We start from the raw sequence: 22,565 nt of genomic DNA, 5'->3' as shown, positions 1-22,565 counted from the left end.
AATATTGTGCTGCATTCTAGATGATTTTCTTTTTTTTTTTAAATGTGCTCCCTCTTTTCTATTCCTTTATTACATTTTATGCGGTTCAATATGTAGGAAAATGGATACAAATAAGACATTTGAGAACCTGCAGGTTCTGCACAGGTTGGAAAAACAGGATCAGAGTGAAAACTGGAGAAAATTAAATTTGAAGTTGGCAAGCATAGCACTTCATGACGTTTGTCTGCTTCTCCAAACTACATTTGCAATTACAACTTCCTTAAAATAACTGTCAAAGAATTTACCAGTGATTTTGCAATGCTAAAAGTGTGCTTTTATTGTTTTTTGTTTTAAACCTACCTGTAGGATGTTTTTCCACAAAGTGTTATTTTTAAACTTTGAAGAATTTTGTGAACTAAAATAAAAAAATCAGATTTGCAGGGGAACATATGTACAGATTCACACACCACCACTAGATCAAAGTGGGTACAGAGCATTAAAATCTTTAAGGTAAAAGAGTCCATGTTATTTTACTTTTCTCAACAGGCCTTGTTTTTAAAAGGTTAATGTTTGAAAGCAAAGAGGCCCAGCTTGGAAGGAAGTACTGGACTGTCCTTATGTTTGTGGTTGGCTTCAGTCTGCTTTTTTAGGCAGTTTAAACACTTTAAATTGGTAACAAACATTAACAGGACTGGGGCACTAGTTGAACTGGGGGAGGTTAATCAAATGCCATGGTTAACATATCACTTCTCTGTCATACCATTTCTGAGGGATTTCCAAGTCTCTCCTTCAAGGTGCAGACATTCTGAACTTTTATATACTTTTTGATTTAGAGGCTTTGTTCACACAGTGGTATGGCATCTTTTCAAGTAGATTCCTATTCCTGATCCACACCACCTCCTCGGTCTCCCTAATTTTGTTACGGCTATTGCAAGAATGGTGTAAAGTTAGTCTCTGAAAACAGTTACTACCAGATTTCATTTTCAGTTTTCATTTAATGTTATTTTCACGTATGCCTTTCTTACTATGCAACTTTATTTTTCAGCCTAATTTTAAGGATTACCCAGTGTTTCTGACAAAGTTCAAACAATGCCTTTCGAGAGCTATGCATCTCATGAAGACATATACTGTGAACACACTACATAACTTGACAAGCCAGTTAATAAAAAGGGTAAGTTTTGTGACATTTGTGTTGACCAGCTTCACTAGGAATCATTTCTTCCCAATGAGGTTTACAAACTGCAATACTGTGATTGTCACTTTTGTTTACCTTGTTATATCTTCCTGCATTTGCTTTGTGGGTGAGGGAGAAGCCTGTGTTGCTTTGTCATGTTACCTAAGCTGTAGTGCCACTTAGCATTAGCCTGCAAAGAATTTAGAAATATAACTTAACTGTAGTCAAGATAGATTTTGATTTCTGATGAGATAGATTTTGATTTATGATGTTGTCATAAATATCATAGTTTAGCAGTATGTGCACACTTATTAATAGTCAAGTTTCAGTCCCTAGAATTCACAATATTTTATTCCAGTCATTCTACGTTAGTAGGTGCTGACACTTTGGTATTCAAACCATGGAACTGCCATTTAGAAATTTCCTTTGAAATAAGAGATGAATCCCTGTTGGCACAGCGAAGGGATAGGTAGAACACTTTGTCCCTATTAAAATTAAAATTAAAAAAAGACCAGCATACATGTGTGCATTTACGCTGCATGTTTTGGCCACAAATCCTCAGTATTCTCTGTTTATGCTGCCCTCTTAGGATAGTGTCTGGTTTTCTGTTCCAAATTTTGCATGTGGTGAAAAGGACAGAAGGGACTGACTGGTGCTATGATGGTGATGCCTCTATCTGACCACAGGCAAACTTCAACATTAAATAAAGCTTATGGAAACCTGGTGCTGCTTAGATTGCCCCAAAGGAATGCTTTGCTTTTTCCCTCATTAGTCACTTACTTTTGTTCAGTCATCCATGTCATAGTATCTCTGCTTCTAATTTCAGCACTTTACAACAAATACCAAATCATGTACTCTTCTCATCACACATTAAGTGCTTGGTTTGGGTTTTGTAGAGCTCACATTGGCATCCTGGTGCTAAGCAGAAACCCTCAAGGAATAGCACAGACAAGTCTACATTTGAGATTGTAACTACCCAAATTTTTAAGAATGTTCTAAAAGTTACACAAACTTCCAGAAGAAGCAAGGGCTGGGGTAACATGTTCGAAAGTGTGACTGCGATAAAAGAAAAGGCGTGACTACCAGTCCTGGATGTGCAGATTTTTGGGGACAGGATCATAGGTCTTTTGAGGAGGAGCAAATGATGCAAAAGGGGTGTTCGAGAGTGGTTATGGTTTGCATGAAAAATATCTATTACCATACAGAATGTTATGACAAATAGATAGATTTTTAAATGTAATTCTCTTATTAACACGCAGGCAATACAATTGTTTTAAGGGTTAGGAAATATATGTCCAAGAGAGAAGTCCAATCACATAGAACACTAGTAGCGAGATTTTGAATAAGCTACAACTCATGTATCTTAAATTTTAATATTATCCGCTATTTAGGTGAAGACAAGTACAATCCATTGCAGCAAGACATTATTGCACTCACAAAAAATAGCTTCTTTGTGTTTTTTCCAAACAGGATCCACTTGCCGTACCTAGTTCTGACAATGCCTTCACGTTGTTTTATGTAAAATTCAGAGCGGCAGCTCCCAAAGTCAGTGTAAGTATGAAATAATAATTTGTGCAGCAGCATTTTTTAAAATTATGATTTATACAAAGAACACTGTAAGTTGGGTTTAAAGGCTTTAATTTAATAAACTGTTCAGTTGAATATGCTGGGCAATTAATGCAAATGAAAAAATGAAAATGTACATCTTGTTTCCGCATTTCATTTCTTGGGATGGTGAAGCATTAGGTTGTGTTATTTTGCCAGTTAACATGGTATGAAGTTGAGAGACAAAGTGATTAGGCTTCTTAAGATTAGGCTAGTAAGATGATTACCTTAGGATAATTCTGTGAAAAGTATGGTGGACAAAAGCCATTCTCTTGGTTTAGAGTGTGCTATCTGTGAAATATCTGGGGTGGCAGTGGGGTGGTATTAAGGGGTGGCAGTGTTAGCTTTATCTAAGTCTGATGCTAGATGAGTACGCAACATTCTCCATTAAGGGATTTTATTTGATATTTATAACCAATAGAATGTGCGCCCTGGAACATATGCTAACACTTTCACATTGTCATATTTGAAAATAATATTGCCCATATTGGAGCAAAACGTACATTTTAATTATAATTCAAATCAACCCCAATGAAGTACATGTGATTCAAAAAGCAAAATGCCCATACAAAACCATTTAGAAGAAAATGAATGAGATCCATGCTGGGCCTGATCGGCATCCTTGCTTATTGGCAGCATCTGCCCGCCAAATTGTCCCTCTTCAGCCTGCACTGACTTGCTTAGCTATTCCTGCAGGGCTAGGCTGCTGAGGGGTGTTGCTGATGCACCACAGAGGCCTGCATAAGGTGGCAGTAGAGTGTGGGGCCTGCAGTGCTTTTGGATGTGTTGGCACTGCTGATGCTGTCCCGGGGGGTGTCTGACAGAGCCCGACTGCAGCGAGTCTGTGACGCAGGCCTAGGCTACTCCTGGTTGCAGGGACGCTGCCAGCTCCGCAACGTTGCTGCCTACTGTGGCCCTCTCGTCTGTGCTGTTCTGCACTGGTGTGGGCCCCGGTGGCCGGATGATCAGCTTGGGGGGCCCTGGACGGTTAATTGGAGGCAGCACTGGAGTGTGGAGATTGTGGCGGAACTAGCCCGTGTGAGTGCCGAAGAGGTGATGTTACTGCCCGCAGAGTCCTGAGTGCAGACTGTGGCTGTGGCGATGCAGTGCAACGCGCTCAGGGATCCTTCAAGTCCAGGGTCGGTGCTGAGCCCCGGTACGACGCTGTCTACCTCTGTTGGAGGCCTAATTAATTCTGGGCGTCACATGGCAGATGTGGAAAGCTCACCTCATGTTCTTTTCTGTTACTGTGCCCCTGGATGCCCGGCTGGAGTACGCCTGATTGACTGTGGCCTTCCCCGGTCCGAGGAGCACTTCATTAGTATGGTGGAAGTGCTTGGGAGGCAGCACTTGTTTGATCCCTACCTGCAGATCCCCTACTGCCACAATAGCATATGTGTGACTTCGGGGTGCAGTTGCCTGGCGGGGGACTTGCCAGTATCCCCATCTGTGTTTGGGAGATCAGAGGACTGGTTTTACGTTGGATCCTAGAGGCGAACTGGGTTTGTGAGCCCTAGTGATCTGCTGTCCCTTGCGCTTGCTGCGGGGCCCTGGAGGGGATGGCACGGGGGGACTGTTGGATCTTGGGGACCCCGCCACAATTTGATTTCTGTCTTTCTGCCAGTGGTCCGAACTTCCCTATTGACTTTCTGGCAGCACACCTCTGAATGTTAAGGTCCTTTTTGTCAGTGGGACATTGTGGAAGTGTTGCTGGACTAAGATGCCTTCCACCTCCCCCCCAGACTAGTGCTGCAAGGTCCTGCAGTGTGATGTGCACCTGAGCAGTTCTGAGGGCCCCCCACAAGGGCTCCTCTTTTACTCCTGCCTGGTGGCATGGGGGCCCCGAGGGACCCATGGTGGGGCACGGCTGCTCAGAGTATGATCTTGTCCTCCAGAAAGACAACCTACTTGGCTGGACTGTGTGGTGGATGCCCTGTTCCCGCTACTGAAGCTCTCCCTGGAGGGCTGCGGTTGTGGCTCTCCTTCCTTGTAGCTCGTTGGCCATTCCTACTGGACATCACCGGGTCAGATATTGTTGGAGGCTTTGGGGATACCATTGCTGGCTGTCCGAGACGGCCCTGTGCCATGCACCCCCTCGTCTTGGTGCGCAGTTGACTGATCTTGGGGGCTCCCAGCTCGGAGTTGGAGTTCGTCTGGGGTCCTTGTCACATCGGCCCTAGATATGGGAAAAGATAGACCATGGAGGGGAGCCCAGCAAACCAAAATGGGTCAATTTAGAGCCCCGGGGACGGGCTGGGCTGCTAATCCCAGCCACAGAATGCTGCTGATGATCAGCAGGGGCCCTCGGCCCCCTCCAAAGCCCACATACTTGCCTCAATAGAGGATTCCAGTGCCGGTGCAGGCAAAAATTCTGGTGGTCTCCCAGGATGTTGGGTTACTGAAGGTGGATCTCCGCAAACTAGCGGAGCACTCGCTGGCGACAGAATAGGATGTCTCCCAACTTCACGAGGCGGTGGCCGCCCTGCATGCTAAACTGACCTCCGTGTTGGCCAAAACGGACATCCTGGAAGCTAGGGCCAAGGACATAAAGGGGTGAGTCTGGCACTGCAATCTGCGCTTTGTGGTGTTCTCAGAGGAGACGGACGTTCAGGTCCCTGAACTCTTCTTTGAACGTTGGATACAGACAGTGATCCTCTCAGCCCAGCTATCCCCTCAGCCCAGCTATCCCCATTCCCTGTGGTGGAGAGTGCTCACTGTGCCCAGATGCTGAAACCTCCTGTAGGGACACCCCCTTCACCATGATAGGTAAAGTGCTCAATTACAGAGACCGGGATGCTATCCTGCAGGCGGTCCGACAGACTGGAGACCCCAAGTTCGAGAACCTTGTGACCTGCATTTTCGTAGACTACATGAGGCAGGTGCAGCAGTTGCGGCGAACATTCAGTGGGGTCAAGCAAAAGCTGAGGGCCAGGGTCTACGTTCTATGCTTCTCTACCCTGCAAACCTGAAGGCATTACACGAGGACAAGGCGCATTTCTTTACTACCCTGGAAGCGGTCTGGGACTGGCTGGAGATGTGTGGTGAGGGCTAGATCCTGGCGATGGCCTCTCGTGGCCTGGGTCAGCAGACTTGGAGCTCTGGCTGCTATCGGCCTGCTCGAAGGAGACAAGGTTGAGGCAGCAGTGCCCCTAGATCATCTTCAGGAGTGGTGGTTCGCCGAGATGGCACTTTGGATCTAGAACAGCAGAAGTCTGAGAGAGAGGCTGTGAGAGTGCTGGTGAGGGTGGTAATGGTCTCGAATTCTGAAGACAGCGCTAGGAATGTGGTGGAGGAGACTGGACTGGGGAGACGAGGTGGGTGAATGGAATCTGATCTGGTGACTGGTCCGGGGGACAATGTTAGCCTTGAGTGTGCGTCCCTCGCTGCATGACCTGCACTTTGTGGATGTAGGCCTCGCACTCCCTGACAGTGGGGAGAGCTGGAGGTGGCCCACATGCGTCTTGGTGGAAGTGTAAAGGGTAATGGTTGTGTGGAGGTCCAGGTCTAGCTATGGCCAACCGACTCAAGGTGGTATTGTGGAATGTCAAGAGGTAGAAGGTCCAATCATACCTCCGTCAAAAGGGTGTACATATCACTGCTTCAGGAGACACATTTTAATGGAAAGCTGAGGTCCAGAATGTTCACGGGAACTGGAGGCGGCAGTTGTACTCAGTTACTTTCTCCAAATATTCCCAGGGGGGTGGGTGGTGGGTCTCTATATGGGTAGCCTCGCATATCCTTTTTAAGGTCAGCTGTTATAAGGCAAATGTGGTAGGTCGATATTGATTGCTGTGTGGCAAACTGAATGGGCAAGAGGTGTGTTTTCTGATTGTATATACTCCCAATGAGGACCACAGAAACCTTTACGTAGTATTGGAACATGAGCTCATCCAATGCACAGGGATTCCCTTGCTGTGGGGGGAGACTTTAATTGTGTGCTTGATGGTTCCTGGGATCGTCATCCCGCAGTAGAGTACTAAGCCCAATATGGTGTTTGCATTCCAAGAGGTCAGGGCTACTGTTCCTGTAAGACTAATGCATGTGGTGACTGAAAAGACTCCCTACCCTAAATAGAGCAATTGAGTCAGTTCTTTTGGAACAATGTGGTCTTATGTCTGGCAGGGGGACACACATGAACCTGCAGAGGTTGTTGCATGTGATGCACTCCGTTGAGGATGGAGATCTAGAGGCAGCACTGATTGCCTTGGACATAGCAAAGGCGTTTGATGCTCTTGATTTGGGAGTATCTCTGTGAGGTTTTCCAGAGGATTGGATTGGGGCCAATGTTCATCTCCTGGGTGCAGCTGCTCTCTGTGTAACCAGTGGCCCGAGTGCGGTCTGGCTGAGAGGCATTGGAGTTTATCCCTGTCGGTGTCGGAATGAGGCAGGGGTGTCCCCTCACGCCGCTCCTTTGCAGGGAAATTACCAGGTGGGGTATAGGGGCGGGCAGAGTGACACATGTTGTCTCACTTTATGCGTAAGACACACTCCTATCTCGCGTACCCAGAGGGGTTGTTTGTGGCACTCCTGCAGATTATGATGGAATTCTGTGCTTCCTCTGGACGGCAGGTGACTAAACGGAAGACTGTGCAGTTTCCTCTGGCGACACTGGCCCGCCCAGCACAGGACTACCTGGTGAAGGCAGAGCTCAACTGGGTCAGGGATAATTTCCATTATTCGGGTATCCATGTGGCCAACACTTTGGTAGTCTGCAACAATCTCAATATAGACAGAGTTCTGCTTGGTCTAGAGGAATCGAGTAAGTTCTGGGCACTGCTTCCCCTGTCTGTTATGGCCAGAGTTGCACTCTGCAGAATGGTTCTGCTGCCCAGGTGTCAGTATGTCTTGCGGAATGCCATGTATGTGGCCCTCAAGTCAGTGTTTGCTAAATAAACAGCCTCCTGGAGGCGTTTGTGTGGGCTAGTAAGAGGAGCCGGATTAAACTGGATGTCCTCAAGCTGGTTACCAAGTTGGGGGAAATGGGGATTAACGAATCTCCACCTGTATTGTTTTACAAGTTTTCTCCAATATGCGCTGCAGTTGTGGACAATGGACCGAACGTTGAGAAGAACCTGTTGGGCACATAGGGAGCCAGAGCTGTTTTGCCCCGTTGCCTTATGCAGGGGTCGGGTGCCTCGACTTCCCTCCCCTTTATCATCCACCAGGTGGCAATTGCTTGGGTGATGGTGCAGAAGTGGCTGCTAGATTTTCTTGAATGGTGTGTGGCTGAGGAGAGGACACTTAGGGGGGTACACACCAACGAGCATGCTGGGCCAGATCTGGTGCAATGGGCAGCCATGTTGGATTGCCTCGTTGAGGAGGAGTTGCCGCCAGGTAACACATGGACGGCTTGTCAGAATTCAGGCCCATCGCAGAGGGGTTGACTGGCAACCCCCCAGGGAGGTTGGTTTGGTTGGCGTGTAGGTTTGATATTCTGTGGTTACAGCAACTGTCCGGTGTTGAGGAGTGGAGTGTGTTGTGGTGCAGAGTGGTCCCTTCCTCCCCCACCCCTGTTACCCTGTTTCCCCTTGGGGTGGATATGTACCCTCCAGTACATCTGTCATCCGCCTGTGCTTTAGCCCTCCTAGTAGTGGGGGGTTTGTGAATGACTGGGAGGTGCTCTTAGGCTGCGTAGTGTATTATTGCCCCCACTTGCTGCTGCTTGTTCTCTCTTTAGTATAATAATATTGTGGTTGCGATGGTTTTCAATGCTAATTGTTGTGCAGGTACATTGATAACTTGATGCTGCTTTGGTTTGTACTGTAAGTCATATGGTCCGATACTACACAGACATCCACTGTTATGCCTTGATTATTGTTTTGATCACAAACATGTAAAAAAAAATATATATATATATAAAGTTGAGCTCCATTATGTTCAAAATCCATAGTAGCAGAACAATATATTATCTGAACAAAGAGATATGTGCTGCATACATTTTTGAAGGGAGGGACAGAAGACATGGCACTATCTGCTGGCTTGGTGTCTCCACATCATAAAATCCCCCTGTCTCCCGTTCTCATCAGACAGCTGGCTAACCAGGGTCGATGAGCCCGGCATGCTTGACCAGGAGAAAAATAGTGGGATCTAACTGGCAAAGTATTCTGAGACCTCATTCAGATCTTATCTTGTTTTCCAACAAACAAAAATGCTTTGTCTTTGGTTCTAGACACTCAAGTTCTGCTCTAGGTACAGCTACGTTTTGCTATACAAGTAAGAATAAGTTCAACAATTCCATCTTCTCCTCAGGGTAATCATGAATCTGAAACAGTATGTTCGATGGCATCTGTCGCTGTAGATACACATGTTGTGCATAGCCCGCCATCTGGTGTTGGGTCGGAGTGTTACAAGTTGTTTTTCTTCGAAGAAGTCTTTCGAGTCACGGGACCGAGGGACTCCTCCTCTTTGTCTCCATTGCGCATGGGCGTCGACTCCATCTTCGATTGTTTTCTTTCCGCCATCGGGTTTGGACGTGTTCCTTTCGCTCCGGGTTTCGGAACGGAAAGTTAGCTCAAAATCGGAACATTACGTTGCTATTGTTGCGTTCGGGATCGGGTTAGATAGCATCGACATCGCATCGATACAATAACATCTCTGTTGCCCTTCGGGGTAGTTTTCGATCCCCCGTCGGGGCCTGGTCGGCCTGACCGCGTGTGACATCGACGCTGATGGAACGGACCCCGTTCCGTTTCTGTCCTAAATGCCACAACAAATACCCATATACAGACCAACATTCGGTCTGTAACCTGTGCCTGTCGCCTGAGCACAGGGAAGAAACTTGTGAGGCCTGTCGTGCGTTCCGGTCCCGAAAAACGCTCCGTGACCGCCGAGCCAGAAGACTGCAAATGGCGTCCACGCCGACAGGACACCAAGGTTTCGAGGAACAAGAAGAAGTAGAAGCCTTCTCGATCCATGAATCGGACTCGGACGAATTCGACGACCATGAAACAGTGAGTAAGACGTCGAAGATAGCACATAAGAAAACTAACAAGGCCCAGGGGACGCCACTGCCGTCAGGCCATGGCTCAACCCATAAACTCGGTGACCGACCATCGGCACCGAAGAAGGCCAAAATAGTGCAGAGATCGTCCGACTCGGGTCGAGACACAGGCACCCAGCCATCCCGGGACCGAGATAGTGCTGCCGGCAAAGATCAACGCCGAGATAGCGGAGCCGAAGCTGCTCGACGCAGAGACAGCGGCACCGAGGAGGATCGACGCCGAGAGGGGCCGGCTCCGAAAAAGAGGAAAGTCGCCTCGTAGCCGAAAAAGAGCGTGGACATGGTTTCGGTGCCAAAGCGACCCGCAACCGAGCCAACTACTGGTTCCTATTCAGAGGAACAATCACTGTCCTCTCAGATGCGAAAGCATAGATTCGAAGAGGAATTACAATCCATCGAGGTGGACCACACTCAAAAAAGGATTTTTATACAGAGTGGAACAGGGAAAATAAGCACCCTTCCCCCTATTAGGAGGAAGAGGAGACTGGAGTTCCAACAAGAACAAACACCACAAACAAAACTGGTGAAGAAGGTAACTCCGCCACCCTCTCCTCCACCTGTGGCTACCATTTCACCAGCACAGACTCCGTCACATTCACCGGCTCACACCACCTTAAGCCAAGGTGACCAGGACCAAGATGCTTGGGACTTATACGACGCCCCAGTGTCGGACAACAGTCCTGAGGCGTATCCTACAAAGCCCTCACCACCAGAAGACAGCACAGCATATTCACAAGTGGTGGCTAGAGCAGCAGAGTTCCACAACGTGTCTACACTCGGAGCCTGTCGAAGATGACTTCCTCTTCAACACCCTCTCTTCCACACATAGCACCTACCAAAGCCTGCCTATGCTCCCAGGAATGCTAAGGCACGCAAAGGACATATTCAAAGAGCCTGTCAAAAGTAGGGCAATAACACCGAGGGTGGAAAAAAAATATAAAGCACCTCCCTCAGACCCAGCTTTCATCACCTCACAACTGCCACCAGATTTGGTTGTGGTAGGGGCGGCTCGCAAGAGAGCAAACTCCCACACATCGGGCGATGCACCTCCCCCAGATAAGGAGAGCCGAAAGTTCGATGCAGCCGGTAAAAGGGTCGCAGTACAGGCTGCAAACCAGTGGCGCATCGCAAACTCTCAAGCGCTCCTAGCGCGATATGACAGAGCCCACTGGGATGAGATGCAACACCTCATTGAGCATCTACCCACAGAACTACAAAAGAGGGCGAAACAAGTGGTTGAGGAGGGCCAAAACATCTCCAATAACCAGATACGCTCCTCTATGGACGCAGCGGACACAGCAGCAAGAACGGTTAACACGGCAGTAACCATCCGAAGGCACGCGTGGCTACGAACATCTGGTTTTAAACCAGAGATACAGCAGGCGGTGCTCAATATGCCATTCAATGAGCAACAATTGTTCGGACCTGAAGTGGACACGGCAATTGAGAAGCTAAAAAAGGACACTGACACTGCAAAAGTCATGGGCGCACTCTACTCCCCGCAGAGCAGAGGCACTTTCAACACCTTCCGCAAGACAACCTTTAGAGGGGGGTTTCGGGGTCAATCCACACAACCCAGTACCTCACAGTCAACACCGTCCACCTACCAGGGACAGTACCAAAGGGGAGGTTTTCGGGGCCAATACAGAGGGGGACAATTCCCTAGAAGCAGGGGAAAATTTCAAGGCCCCAAAACACCTACAAACAAACAGTGACTCACACGTCACTCATCCCCTCCACACAACACCAGTGGGGGGAAGAATAAGTCCGTATTACCAAGAGTGGGAAAACATAACAACAGACACTTGGGTCTTAGCAATTATCCAACATGGTTATTGCATAGAATTTCTACAAATCCCTCCAAACATACCACCAAAGGCACAAAATATATCAAAACAACATTCGGACCTCCTAGAAATAGAAGTTCAAGCATTACTGCAAAAGAACGCAATAGAACTGGTACCAGATACACAAACAAATACAGGGGTTTACTCACTGTACTTTCTAATACCAAAGAAGGACAAAACACTGAGACCAATCCTAGACCTCAGAACACTAAACACATACATCAAATCAGAACACTTTCACATGGTCACGCTACAGGAAGTGTTACCATTGCTAAAGCAACAAGATTACATGACAACCTTAGATCTCAAAGACGCGTATTTCCACATACCAATACATCCGTCGCACAGGAAATACCTAAGGTTCGTATTCAAAGGAATACATTACCAATTCAAAGTATTGCCCTTCGGTTTAACAACTGCACCAAGAGTCTTCACAAAGTGCCTAGCAGTAGTGGCTGCACACATCAGAAGGCAGCAAATACACGTATTCCCGTATCTAGACGACTGGCTAATCAAGACCGACTCACTGACAAGGTGCTCACACCACACAGATCAGGTCATACAAACCCTCTACAAACTCGGTTTCACCGTCAACTATGCAAAATCACACATTCTGCCGTGCAAGGTACAACAATACCTAGGAGCCACAATAGATACAACAAAGGGAATAGCCACTCCAAGTCCACAAAGGGTTCAACATTTCCAAAAGATCATACAACGCATGTATCCAACACAAAAAATACAGGCAAAGATGATATTACAACTACTAGGCATGATGTCCTCATGCATAGCCATTGTCCCACACGCAAGGTTGCACATGCGGCCCTTACAACAGTGCCTAGCATCACAATGGTCTCAAGCACAGGGTCAGCTTCTAGATCTGGTGTTGATAGACCGCCTAACATACCTCTCGCTTCTATGGTGGAACAACATAAATTTAAACAAAGGGTGGCCTTTCCAAGACCCAGTGCCACAATACGTGATAACAACAGATGCTTCCATGACAGGGTGGGGAGCACACCTCAATCACCACAGCATACAAGGACAATGGGACGTACATCAAAGAAAGCTGCATATAAATCACCTCGAACTACTAGCAGTTTTCCAAGCATTAAAAGCATTTCAACCAATCATAACTCACAAATACATTCTTGTCAAAACGGACAACATGACAACAATGTATTATCTAAACAAACAGGGGGGGACACACTCGACACAGCTGTGCCTGCTGGCACAAAAAATATGGCAATGGGCAATTCACAACCACATTCGCCTAATAGCACAGTTTATTCCAGGGATCCAGAATCAACTTCCAGACAATCTCTCTCGAGATCACCAACAGGTCCACGAGTGGGAAATTTACCCCAAAATTCTAAACACTTACTTCAAACGTTGGGGAACACCTCAAATAGACTTATTTGCAACAAAGGAGAACGCAAAATGCCAAAACTTCGCATCCAGATACCCACACAGGCAGTCTCAAGGCAATGCCCTATGGATGAACTGGTCAGGGATATTTGCGTACGCTTTTCCCCCTCTCCCTCTCCTTCCATATCTAGTAAACAAATTGAGTCAAAACAGACTCAAACTCATACTGATAGCACCAACGTGGGCAAGGCAACCATGGTACACAACACTGCTAGACCTATCAGTAGTACCCCACGTCAAGTTGCCCAACAGGCCAGATCTGTTAACACAACACAAACAACAGATCAGGCATCCAAACCCAGCATCGCTAAATCTAGCAATCTGGCTCCTGAAATCCTAGAATTCGGACACTTAAACCTCACACAAGAATGTATGGAAGTCATAAAGCAAGCCAGAAGACCATCCACTAGACACTGCTATGCAAGCAAATGGAAAAGGTTTGTTTGCTACTGCCATCAGAATCAAATTCAACCATTACACGCATCTCCAAAAGATGTAGTGGGTTACTTACTACACTTACAAAAATCAAACCTGGCCTTCTCTTCCATTAAAATACACCTAGCAGCAATATCTGCATACCTGCAGATTACCCATTCAACTTCACTATTTAGGATCATTAAAGCGTTTATGGAAGGCCTCAAAAGAATTATACCACCAAGGACACCACCCGTTCCTTCATGGAACCTCAACATCGTCTTAACAAGACTCATGGGTCCACCCTTTGAACCTATGCACTCTTGCGAAATACAATTCCTAACCTGGAAAGTTGCATTTCTCATCGCCATCACATCTCTAAGAAGAGTAAGTGAAATTCAGGCGTTTACAATACAAGAACCTTTTATCCAACTACACAAAAATAAAGTAGTCCTAAGGACCAATCCTAAATTTTTGCCAAAGGTTATTTCACCGTTCCACCTAAATCAAACGGTAGAGCTACCAGTGTTCTTCCCACAGCCAGATTCCATAGCTGAAAGGGCACTACATACATTAGACGTCAAAAGAGCACTAATGTACTACATCGACAGGACTAAACACATCAGAAAAACGAAACAACTGTTTATTGCATTTCAGAAACCTCAGGCAGGAAACCCAATATCGAAACAGGGTATAGCCAGATGGATAGTTAAGTGCATCCAAATTTGCTACCTTAAAGCAAAAAGACAACTGCCCATTACACCAAGGGCACACTCAACCAGAAAGAAAGGCGCTACCATGGCCTTCCTAGGGAATATTCCAATGCACGAAATATGTAAGGCAGCCACATGGTCTACGCCTCACACATTTACCAAGCACTACTGTGTAGACGTGCTATCAGCACAACAAGCCACAGTAGGTCAAGCCGTACTAAGAACCTTATTTCAGACTACTTCCACTCCTACAGGCTGAGCCACCGCTTTTGGGGAGATAACTGCTTACTAGTCTATGCACAACATGTGTATCTACAGCGACAGATGCCATCGAACTGAAAATGTCACTTACCCAGTGTACATCTGTTCGTGGCATCAGTCGCCGAAGATTCACATGTGCCCTCCCACCTCCCCGGGAGCCTGTAGCCGTTTGGAAGTTAGCTTCAACTTTGTACATTTGTAAATATATTAAATCTTAGATAGGTACATACTTATTCACTCCATTGCATGGGCACTATTACTAACAAACAACTCCTACCTCACCCTCTGCGGGGAAAACAATCGAAGATGGAGTCGACGCCCATGCGCAATGGAGACAAAGAGGAGGAGTCCCTCGGTCCCGTGACTCGAAAGACTTCTTCGAAGAAAAACAACTTGTAACACTCCGACCCAACACCAGATGGCGGGCTATGCACAACATGTGAATCTTCAGCGACTGATGCCACAAACAGATGTACACTGGGTAAGTGACATTTTCATTCTCCTGACTGACCATACCACTGCCTGAAATCAGACCATATTTTTTGTTAAAGTACATGCAGGAAAAGTACTTCCCCCGGGATGTCAGTAATTCAGGCAAGGTGCTACCACCAGAACTAATATTGTTGAACTCGTAATGGGACATTTTAAACCAAGGCAAGCATCCTTCCACATGTGCATTCAGTTGAAAAGTTTCTGCATTTGCTGCTTGGCAAACCAAACTGACCATTGAATGTGCAAAAAGAGGCTGCTATACCCTGTCTTAAACATTTGACAAAATCTGGATATCAGTGTTTGTAATTTAAGGTAAGTTTGGCTACTAATGCTGCCTCTCATAAGTGTTCTTCGAAGTCATCTTTTTTCACCATTGCAGTGACTCCTTAGAATGGGAGTTTATTGTACCAGTCACGAGACTCCATTTCTTGAAATTTGAACTCATGGATCGGCTCTCCTTTAAAAGCCACATTTAAATCATCACTTCACAATTGGTATTGAAATGTGGTTTTCATACTCAATTTACTCTGTCCAGTAGGGCAAATTTTAATTATTTTTATTTATGCTTTTAGCAAAGAACTTCCTTTTGCTCCAGATGGACAGAAAAAGATTACTGGGGTTAAAATCATTTACCATAAAAAGAAACAAAGGAAAACATATCATGCATTACAAAACCCAAAGTAGAAACAGCAGTTAGTGGAAAAAAAGAGAAAGTAGAAATAAAAGAGAAAGCATAATCTGTCTATGAGTCTGCTATCTAGACAGACTATGGCAGGGTGTTTCCAGAAGCTGGTGTTTGGGAGGCACCGTTGTTAGTTCAGTAGGGTGAGTGAGTGCAGGTGCTCAAATATTTAACTTTTATTTCATTCTGTCCTGTTTTTTTATTTTGTTTTAATAGACACTAATTGAGCAGATAGAACAGAGATGTGAGAAGATACCAGAGTAAGTACAGTAAAAAATATTTTGTAACGTACATTTTTGACACAAATCTGTATTTTCAGATGTATAGCACTGTAGTGATCATTGCAAGTTTAAAACAAAAAATCAGCGCTAGGTTTGTAAAGATTTCACACCTTATTTGAAATAAACTTTACTACACATTTGAATACCTGTGAATTAGATAGAATTATAATTAGTTTAATGGTGTTTCTTTGCTTGCTCTTATTTTTCGCTATGATTTATATTTATTCAATATCAGTGAGTGACAGGAGGGGCTACTTTGCTTCTGCAAACACAATTTTTTATATTTTTATTTGGATGCAAGCTGTACATGAACATAGAATGTCTAAAAGCTTTTTATTGTAAAATTAATGTTTTTAATACATGCAGACTACATATGGGCAGCACACTGTGTTAGGTGAACTATGGTGTGATTAATTTAATTGCCTGGATAATGGTAGGCCGCGCAGGAACTGATTGAATATAGAATGTTTTTCCCCATTGTTTGTCACATAAATGAGTTCTTCTATGAAGTTGAGGGAGAAGGCAGCCTTCATCTCCAAAATGGCCTGTGGCTACCCACTTGAGAGTGCTGGTGGAGCTGTCAATTGCACCATCTTGTTGAACACTAAATCTACTGTATGTAAGAACAGTAACAAGCTGTTTCACTTTTTGCAAAGTGTATAGGTGTAATTAAGTTAAATATTTTCAGTATTACAGTACTAATACAATGATTTGAAGCAATGAGATTAGCACTGGTGTGGACCACCTTGTTAGAGAGAGAACGGCATGAGCATGGTTTAGATATGTGAGTTACACAGGCATCTGAATACAAGTTTGTTGAGACCCAGACACTGGATTAGTGATGCTGAGGATCCAGTGGCAATGATATTAAAATGCCAGGCACAACAGTGAGTAGTCAATACGAAGTTTAACCCCTTCTTTCCATGTTAAAGCTTGTTCTTGTCACTGAGTTGCATAGTTAATCAGGTTTCTTTTCAGGTGCAAGGTTTCATAAATGGAAAAGTCTTTGGTCCCAGTATGTGTTCCTATGCAACTAAATTTATCAGCCGGATAGATTTTGACATACACCTCACAGAGTGTGGGTAAATGGCGCACAAGATAGTCAAATCAGGGATGATGGTGCACACCCTACCAATTGGCACTTTAAAATATTCAGCTCCTTACATTTCTTTAAATTTACCCTTTCCTCCCATCCAGCAAGGAAACAAAATTGCTAATTTGGAGATAGGAATATGTCTCCTTACTGAATGAAATTTTCGGAGCCCCTCACATTCAAGATAGATCAGAAATTGCATTTTTGATGGTGTCAGTAGCAAGAAAGTACTAAATACACTTGGTTGAAGTTCAGAGACTCAGTAAGGGATATCTTGTTTGTACAAAATATGACAGTCTCAGTGGTACATTTAAGACATGTCAGGGGGTTGTGGTGCATTTCTTTATAGGTACAAAACACACAATATCCCAGATGACCCTGTGTTTTCAGGTCTTCGGAAATTGTGTCAGAAATGCAGACGGCATTAAATTGAGCAGTGTGTACCACACTAAGGCACTGGAAGATTTAGGGTAGTGAAAACATAAGCTGTCATCAAGAAATACTTTTTTTCCCCTATCAAGGTGGAGTACTGCAATCTGATATGCTTCTCACTCATGCAGCATTGATAGTAATACATTGTTTGTTAGCCGTCCGCACAGCAATTTGTAAAGCAGAATAAAAATTATTACGTTCTCATACTACACATTTCCTGCTTTACAGGGAACCTTTAGTAAATTATCCCATTACAAGTATTTGAGTAATCTAGCAAATATCAGTTATATACTAGCTCTTGCCACAGGTCATAGACCAAGGGATCTGCGTACCTTTTTCACAAAGAGCTAAACATTAGAAAGAGTTTTCTGAATGAATTTCACCATGAACAATTCTAAAGTTCAGCCTCCATTTTCTTTGGCACTCCGATTATGAAAACAGTATTCTGTCTGCTTCTTCCATTCTTTGCTGAAACAAATTGTTTTTTGCAAACCGTGTCCACGTTTGCTACTGCCTCATTTGGAGGTTACTACACTTAAGATAAAAATTGCTTTAATCGCAAGAGTGACATGTCTTTCCGTTGCAGAGTACTATGAGCCACAGAGTCAGCTGCGCTGCTTCTTGTCTGAGCGTTTCATATATAGATGTAGAAAGACTTCACAAATTTGGATACCTAAAATGTTCCAGAAGTCTCTTGAGGACAAATGCTCAAATATGCTAATTATTGTACAGATGGTAGGAGCTCAGCTTGCATTCAACCTTTCAGCAGTTCAGCATCACAAAAAAAGGGAAGTTGTTTTTTAAATCTAGTGACAGCCAGGGCCTTCTCCTCCACAAGGCAGAAAAAACAGAGTTAGCAGATTACGCACATTTGAGTTAATGCTACATGCAGTCAGTCCTTTCATGCATGTTTGATGTTCCGGAGATGTTAGATCAAACTGTGCGGTACCCTAGCTCTAGCAGTGTCCTCAAACTGTTGATGATAAACAGGACCTGTCTTCTACAAAGCACCTTTATAAAAGCTTATAAAAAGCCAGTTGAGATTTGCGAGAGATGAAAGATTGTATAATGGTAGGAATGCCAAGAATCAGGCATACTGTGATATTTTGCATAATGTTAATGCAAAATTGTAGGTTGTGTAGTAGGTAAAGAATTTACATATTCTAAGGTAATATAGTTTAACAAAGTTTGGGAATTATGTTCAAGACAATGTTGAAGAAAGCATGAGACACGGTTGATTTAAAGAGTAAAGGAAGCAAAAGGTCACAGATAAAGCTGAGATATTTGACACAGGTGAAACGAGTGGGTAGAGGACTAACCTCAGAGGGCCACCAGGCGGAGGACCCGATGTAAGGAGACCTCCAACTATAAATGCCTCAGTTTTATCTGGATATAGCTCAATAGAATTGACTTTCATTCAGACGACCTCTTTGGCAAGGATTGCACAGAACTTTAATTAAGCCTTCCAGAACTGTAGCCAAGTCTGTTGATTAGTTTGGGTGCCATCAATATAGGCCTTAAAGTTGACAAGATTTGCTAAAAGAGCACAGTCATCAATCCTCAGCAGCCCAAACAGATTGCTCCAACATCACACAGTGGTGCTGGATATGCTTGGTGACTTGCAGGCCCAGTGTTTTCAGGTGTTGTGAAGTATGGGTGCACAACAATGTCTTCTCAGGTAGCAGAAACATGTTTAGTCATCAGTGTCACACTGACCCAAAGCTGCAGGTGGAAGCAGCATTTAATATTTGCAGGGCACCTCAACTCTATCCCTCTGTGTTTAACTACTGAAGCCTCAGTTGCATCCTTCTAAAAAATCCAGAGTATCACTGATCCCTACCCTTCTATCTAAAACTGTGGTACACAATGCCATCTTCTACCTTAGGCTATTCCATGACAGTACTCCCATACTGTTGGTTTTTGGTAAGGACTGCTCTTTGAAGTCACTGATATTTGTGGAAAGCTGCTCTGACCACTTTCAGACACTTTTAGGCTACCAGGCTTGCACTTTTGCATGACAATGAGTTGGAGGTGATCCGCAAGCAGGCCCCAGCACTCTCACCTGACATCAACAGGAACAAAGATTACTCTGTATAAAAAGTGTAGGTGCTGCCCACAACGATAAATGTGCCCATTATAAGAACACTCATGAACTGCAGTATTGTCGTAGTGTCTGATTTTCTTTTTAATTGTATTTATTTATTTAAAACAAATATTTAGGGTATTTTGCTGTCCTTTGTCTGATGTGGAAAGAACCCACATTGCCTGTTTGTTATGGGGACTCTTGTGGCACGCTTCCATTTTATTTGATCGATCTCAAAGAGTGCATTCTGCCAATTGATTTTGTTACTGCCTAAGCTCTTGCCAGCATCTTCCTAGGAGCACATTCTTCAACACCTACCTAAGAAACCATAATTCCTTCCTCTGCAATAGTCACTTGAAGTGTTACCATTAAAAACACCCAGTTATGTTTCATGGTTCTAAAGGGCCTACTCACTTTTCCCACAAGTCTGTGCTCGTTGCTTACAACATCTCTCATCAAGATTACTGTAATGTCCTTCGGCTCATTTGACGAGAGATTGAATAAAACACAGACTTCAAATGGTTGATAATTCTGGTACAGTTTTTCTCTGGACTCTGCAGTGACTACAGTGTTGGTCAAGTTCTCCATTTCCACCACTGCCCATCCAGTTACAAATTCACTTTAGTCAATACTCTGTCTAGGCTCAGATTTGTACATATCTCTTCCCCCCCATCTTCTCACTTCCATGTGTCATCTTCAAAACTCAGCCACAGAATATACCTGGGGTTCCTCCAGTGGTTAACATCAACTGGTATGGATATCTTTACTCCTTCATCTTAAAAAATTGACTTTTTATAATGTGTTAAAGGTCCACCTTTTGTGCAAGCATTCTGCTTATTTTGCAGATTGCTTACACCTAGTCTTCTTCCTCTACAGATCAAGGCACAAGACCTCCTCCCATGTCCACTTTGACGTGCACTCAACGCAAAACATCATGGCCATTAGAAATCCTCTGTAAATTAATGTGGCATTAACTGTTTTATATAGCAGGTTTATTACCTGATGTTGTTTTTTCAGGTACCAACAACTGCTAAGTGAAATACACAATTGTTACCTAGATCAGAGAGAGCTCTTGTTGAGCCCAAGCATCACTTCTACAATTGCGGACATGACCTCACAGAACAACAGAGATCATTGTGCTCTGGTAAGATGGGCCAATTCAGATATACTATTTTGTTAAAGATTTGTTCTCTTGCATACCCAAACTTGATTTAGTGGAATTTGTTTGTATTTGTGATATTTTTTAAACAGGAAATATACCACCATAAATAAAGTTGTAGACCAAGACCGTCATGGTTAACACACATTTCAATGTGAAATACAAAGATGCATTGGTAAACAGTGGAAAAGTATGACCCTAGGCCTATAACAACGTACGCTGTAACCTAATTCTGACTCAAACTTTAATCCAAACTCTTTAACCATTATCTCAGGCGTCACGTTTATTTTTGCCTTTACTTCCACCTGTATTCTTAATTGCATAAATACTTTCTCATAAATTTTTATTTTTACTGTGCAAAGAGTATTTTTCATTTTAACACTTTCTCAGTATTTATTTAAAATAAACATACCCCATTCTGGTAACTAAATCATTTGTGCCTCAGCCTTTTCCCTCTGAATTATCTTCCTGGCAACCATGTTTGTGTCACCTAATCCAGTATTGGAACTTTCATGAATTCACATGCTTGAATTATTCCCTGTCGATGAGATGGGAGTCCCTGGTACCCTCAAAAAGCAATTCAGTGACAGGCATAGACCCTAGGTCTTTCAATTTACTAACATATCATAGTCATTACTTAAAGGACCAAAATTAAGGCTTAACTAACCAGGTTGCACCACCCTTTAGAACACTCCTGTAAGAAGCTACAGTCCCTCAGATTGTGCACTGCACGTCATGCAAGGGCATCTCCAAATTTGGAAATTGGAAAATATCTCTCTTAAAATATATAGAGGTATTCTTTTCTCTGAATTATCTGTGTTTATTCTACTTGAAATTCTGACTTCATCAAGTCAGAAAAAGCAAAAAAGTGTCTATTCAGACACTGTGGGAAGAAGAGGCTTTACTCTGATGATCCTCATCAGGAATGTATTTAGTGCCTCCATCGTTCACATAGGGTTAAGGATTGTAAGATTTGTATGATCCTTTCTACAAAGACTCTGAAGGACCGTGAAGGAAGGCTACTGTTATGGCACCAAAAGCACAAGACCAGGAAGGAGCTTGTATCAGATAGCAACAGAGAGGATTTCTCATCCTCATCTAGAAGGCCTCACACGACAGAAAGGGTCTCGGCCATGTCAAAATCATCTCTGGAGCCACCTCAAAAGTCTTCAAGAAAGTCCTCTAAAGATTCCCACAGAGGACAGAACCTATCCAGATCACCACATAGAAATCAATGTTCTTCACAACAGAAGGAGTAAAACATCACATTTCTCCTCAAGTCAACATTCAGACAGTATCCGAGCCTCCAACATCTCCACCACACATCAGGCACTCTTTTAAAAAATCTGCATCCGCACCAGCTGCTCACCGTTGACAAGCTGCTAACCGCAGATGAGAAAATCGTCATCTCCTCCATCAGCAAGAATATCGTTGTCACCACCGTCGACGACTAAGACTTTCACTGCAGCTTCACAACAACCACTACCATTTCTACATGGACAACAACGTCTACGTTCTCAATGACAACTTTGTCGACAAGTCAATCTCCAGACCGTCGGCGCTACAAATAACACCCATCTCGTTGACGACATCAACTACGGCGCTTTTGTTGACAGTGACACTCCCATCGACGAAGACACCCTCTTTGGCAAACATATTGATGACGCCCTACAAGTCATAAAGATGGACACAGCAAAGTCATTGGAGACTCTCCAATACAGAAAAATTCTCTTTCGGGGTGCTTGAGGAAGAGGTCTTCTATTATACCGGGGTGCATAACAGCATTACCTGTACCCCTCTTACATCTCTACCTCACAAAAGTTTTGTCCTCAGTATCAGTAGTGATAATCGCCACAAGCTGTTATAATAGACCCCAGCCAATGGAAAACTGTGGACGCAGGTTGCAGTCATTGACCAGATAC

The 22,565-nt window shown here is 44.2% G+C and overlaps 1 protein-coding gene across 2 annotated transcripts in view; it reads left to right on the top strand.

The window, feature by feature from the left end:
- COG3 (component of oligomeric golgi complex 3) overlaps positions 1 to 22,565 on the top strand; it is a 291,820-nt gene that overhangs the window by 53,833 nt on the left and 215,422 nt on the right. For both annotated transcript variants that reach the window (XM_069205406.1, XM_069205405.1), the window contains exons 7-10: positions 1,025 to 1,150; positions 2,624 to 2,704; positions 15,812 to 15,855; positions 20,502 to 20,628. In XM_069205406.1, the coding sequence (XP_069061507.1) occupies positions 1,025 to 1,150; positions 2,624 to 2,704; positions 15,812 to 15,855; positions 20,502 to 20,628 (378 nt within the window). The remainder of the gene's footprint in view (positions 1 to 1,024; positions 1,151 to 2,623; positions 2,705 to 15,811; positions 15,856 to 20,501; positions 20,629 to 22,565) is intronic.

This window comes from Pleurodeles waltl, chromosome 8, assembly GCF_031143425.1.
Source record: "Pleurodeles waltl isolate 20211129_DDA chromosome 8, aPleWal1.hap1.20221129, whole genome shotgun sequence".
In the NCBI taxonomy this organism is placed as follows: Eukaryota; Metazoa; Chordata; class Amphibia; order Caudata; family Salamandridae; genus Pleurodeles; species Pleurodeles waltl.
This window is presented reverse-complemented; position numbering and strand designations above follow the sequence as displayed.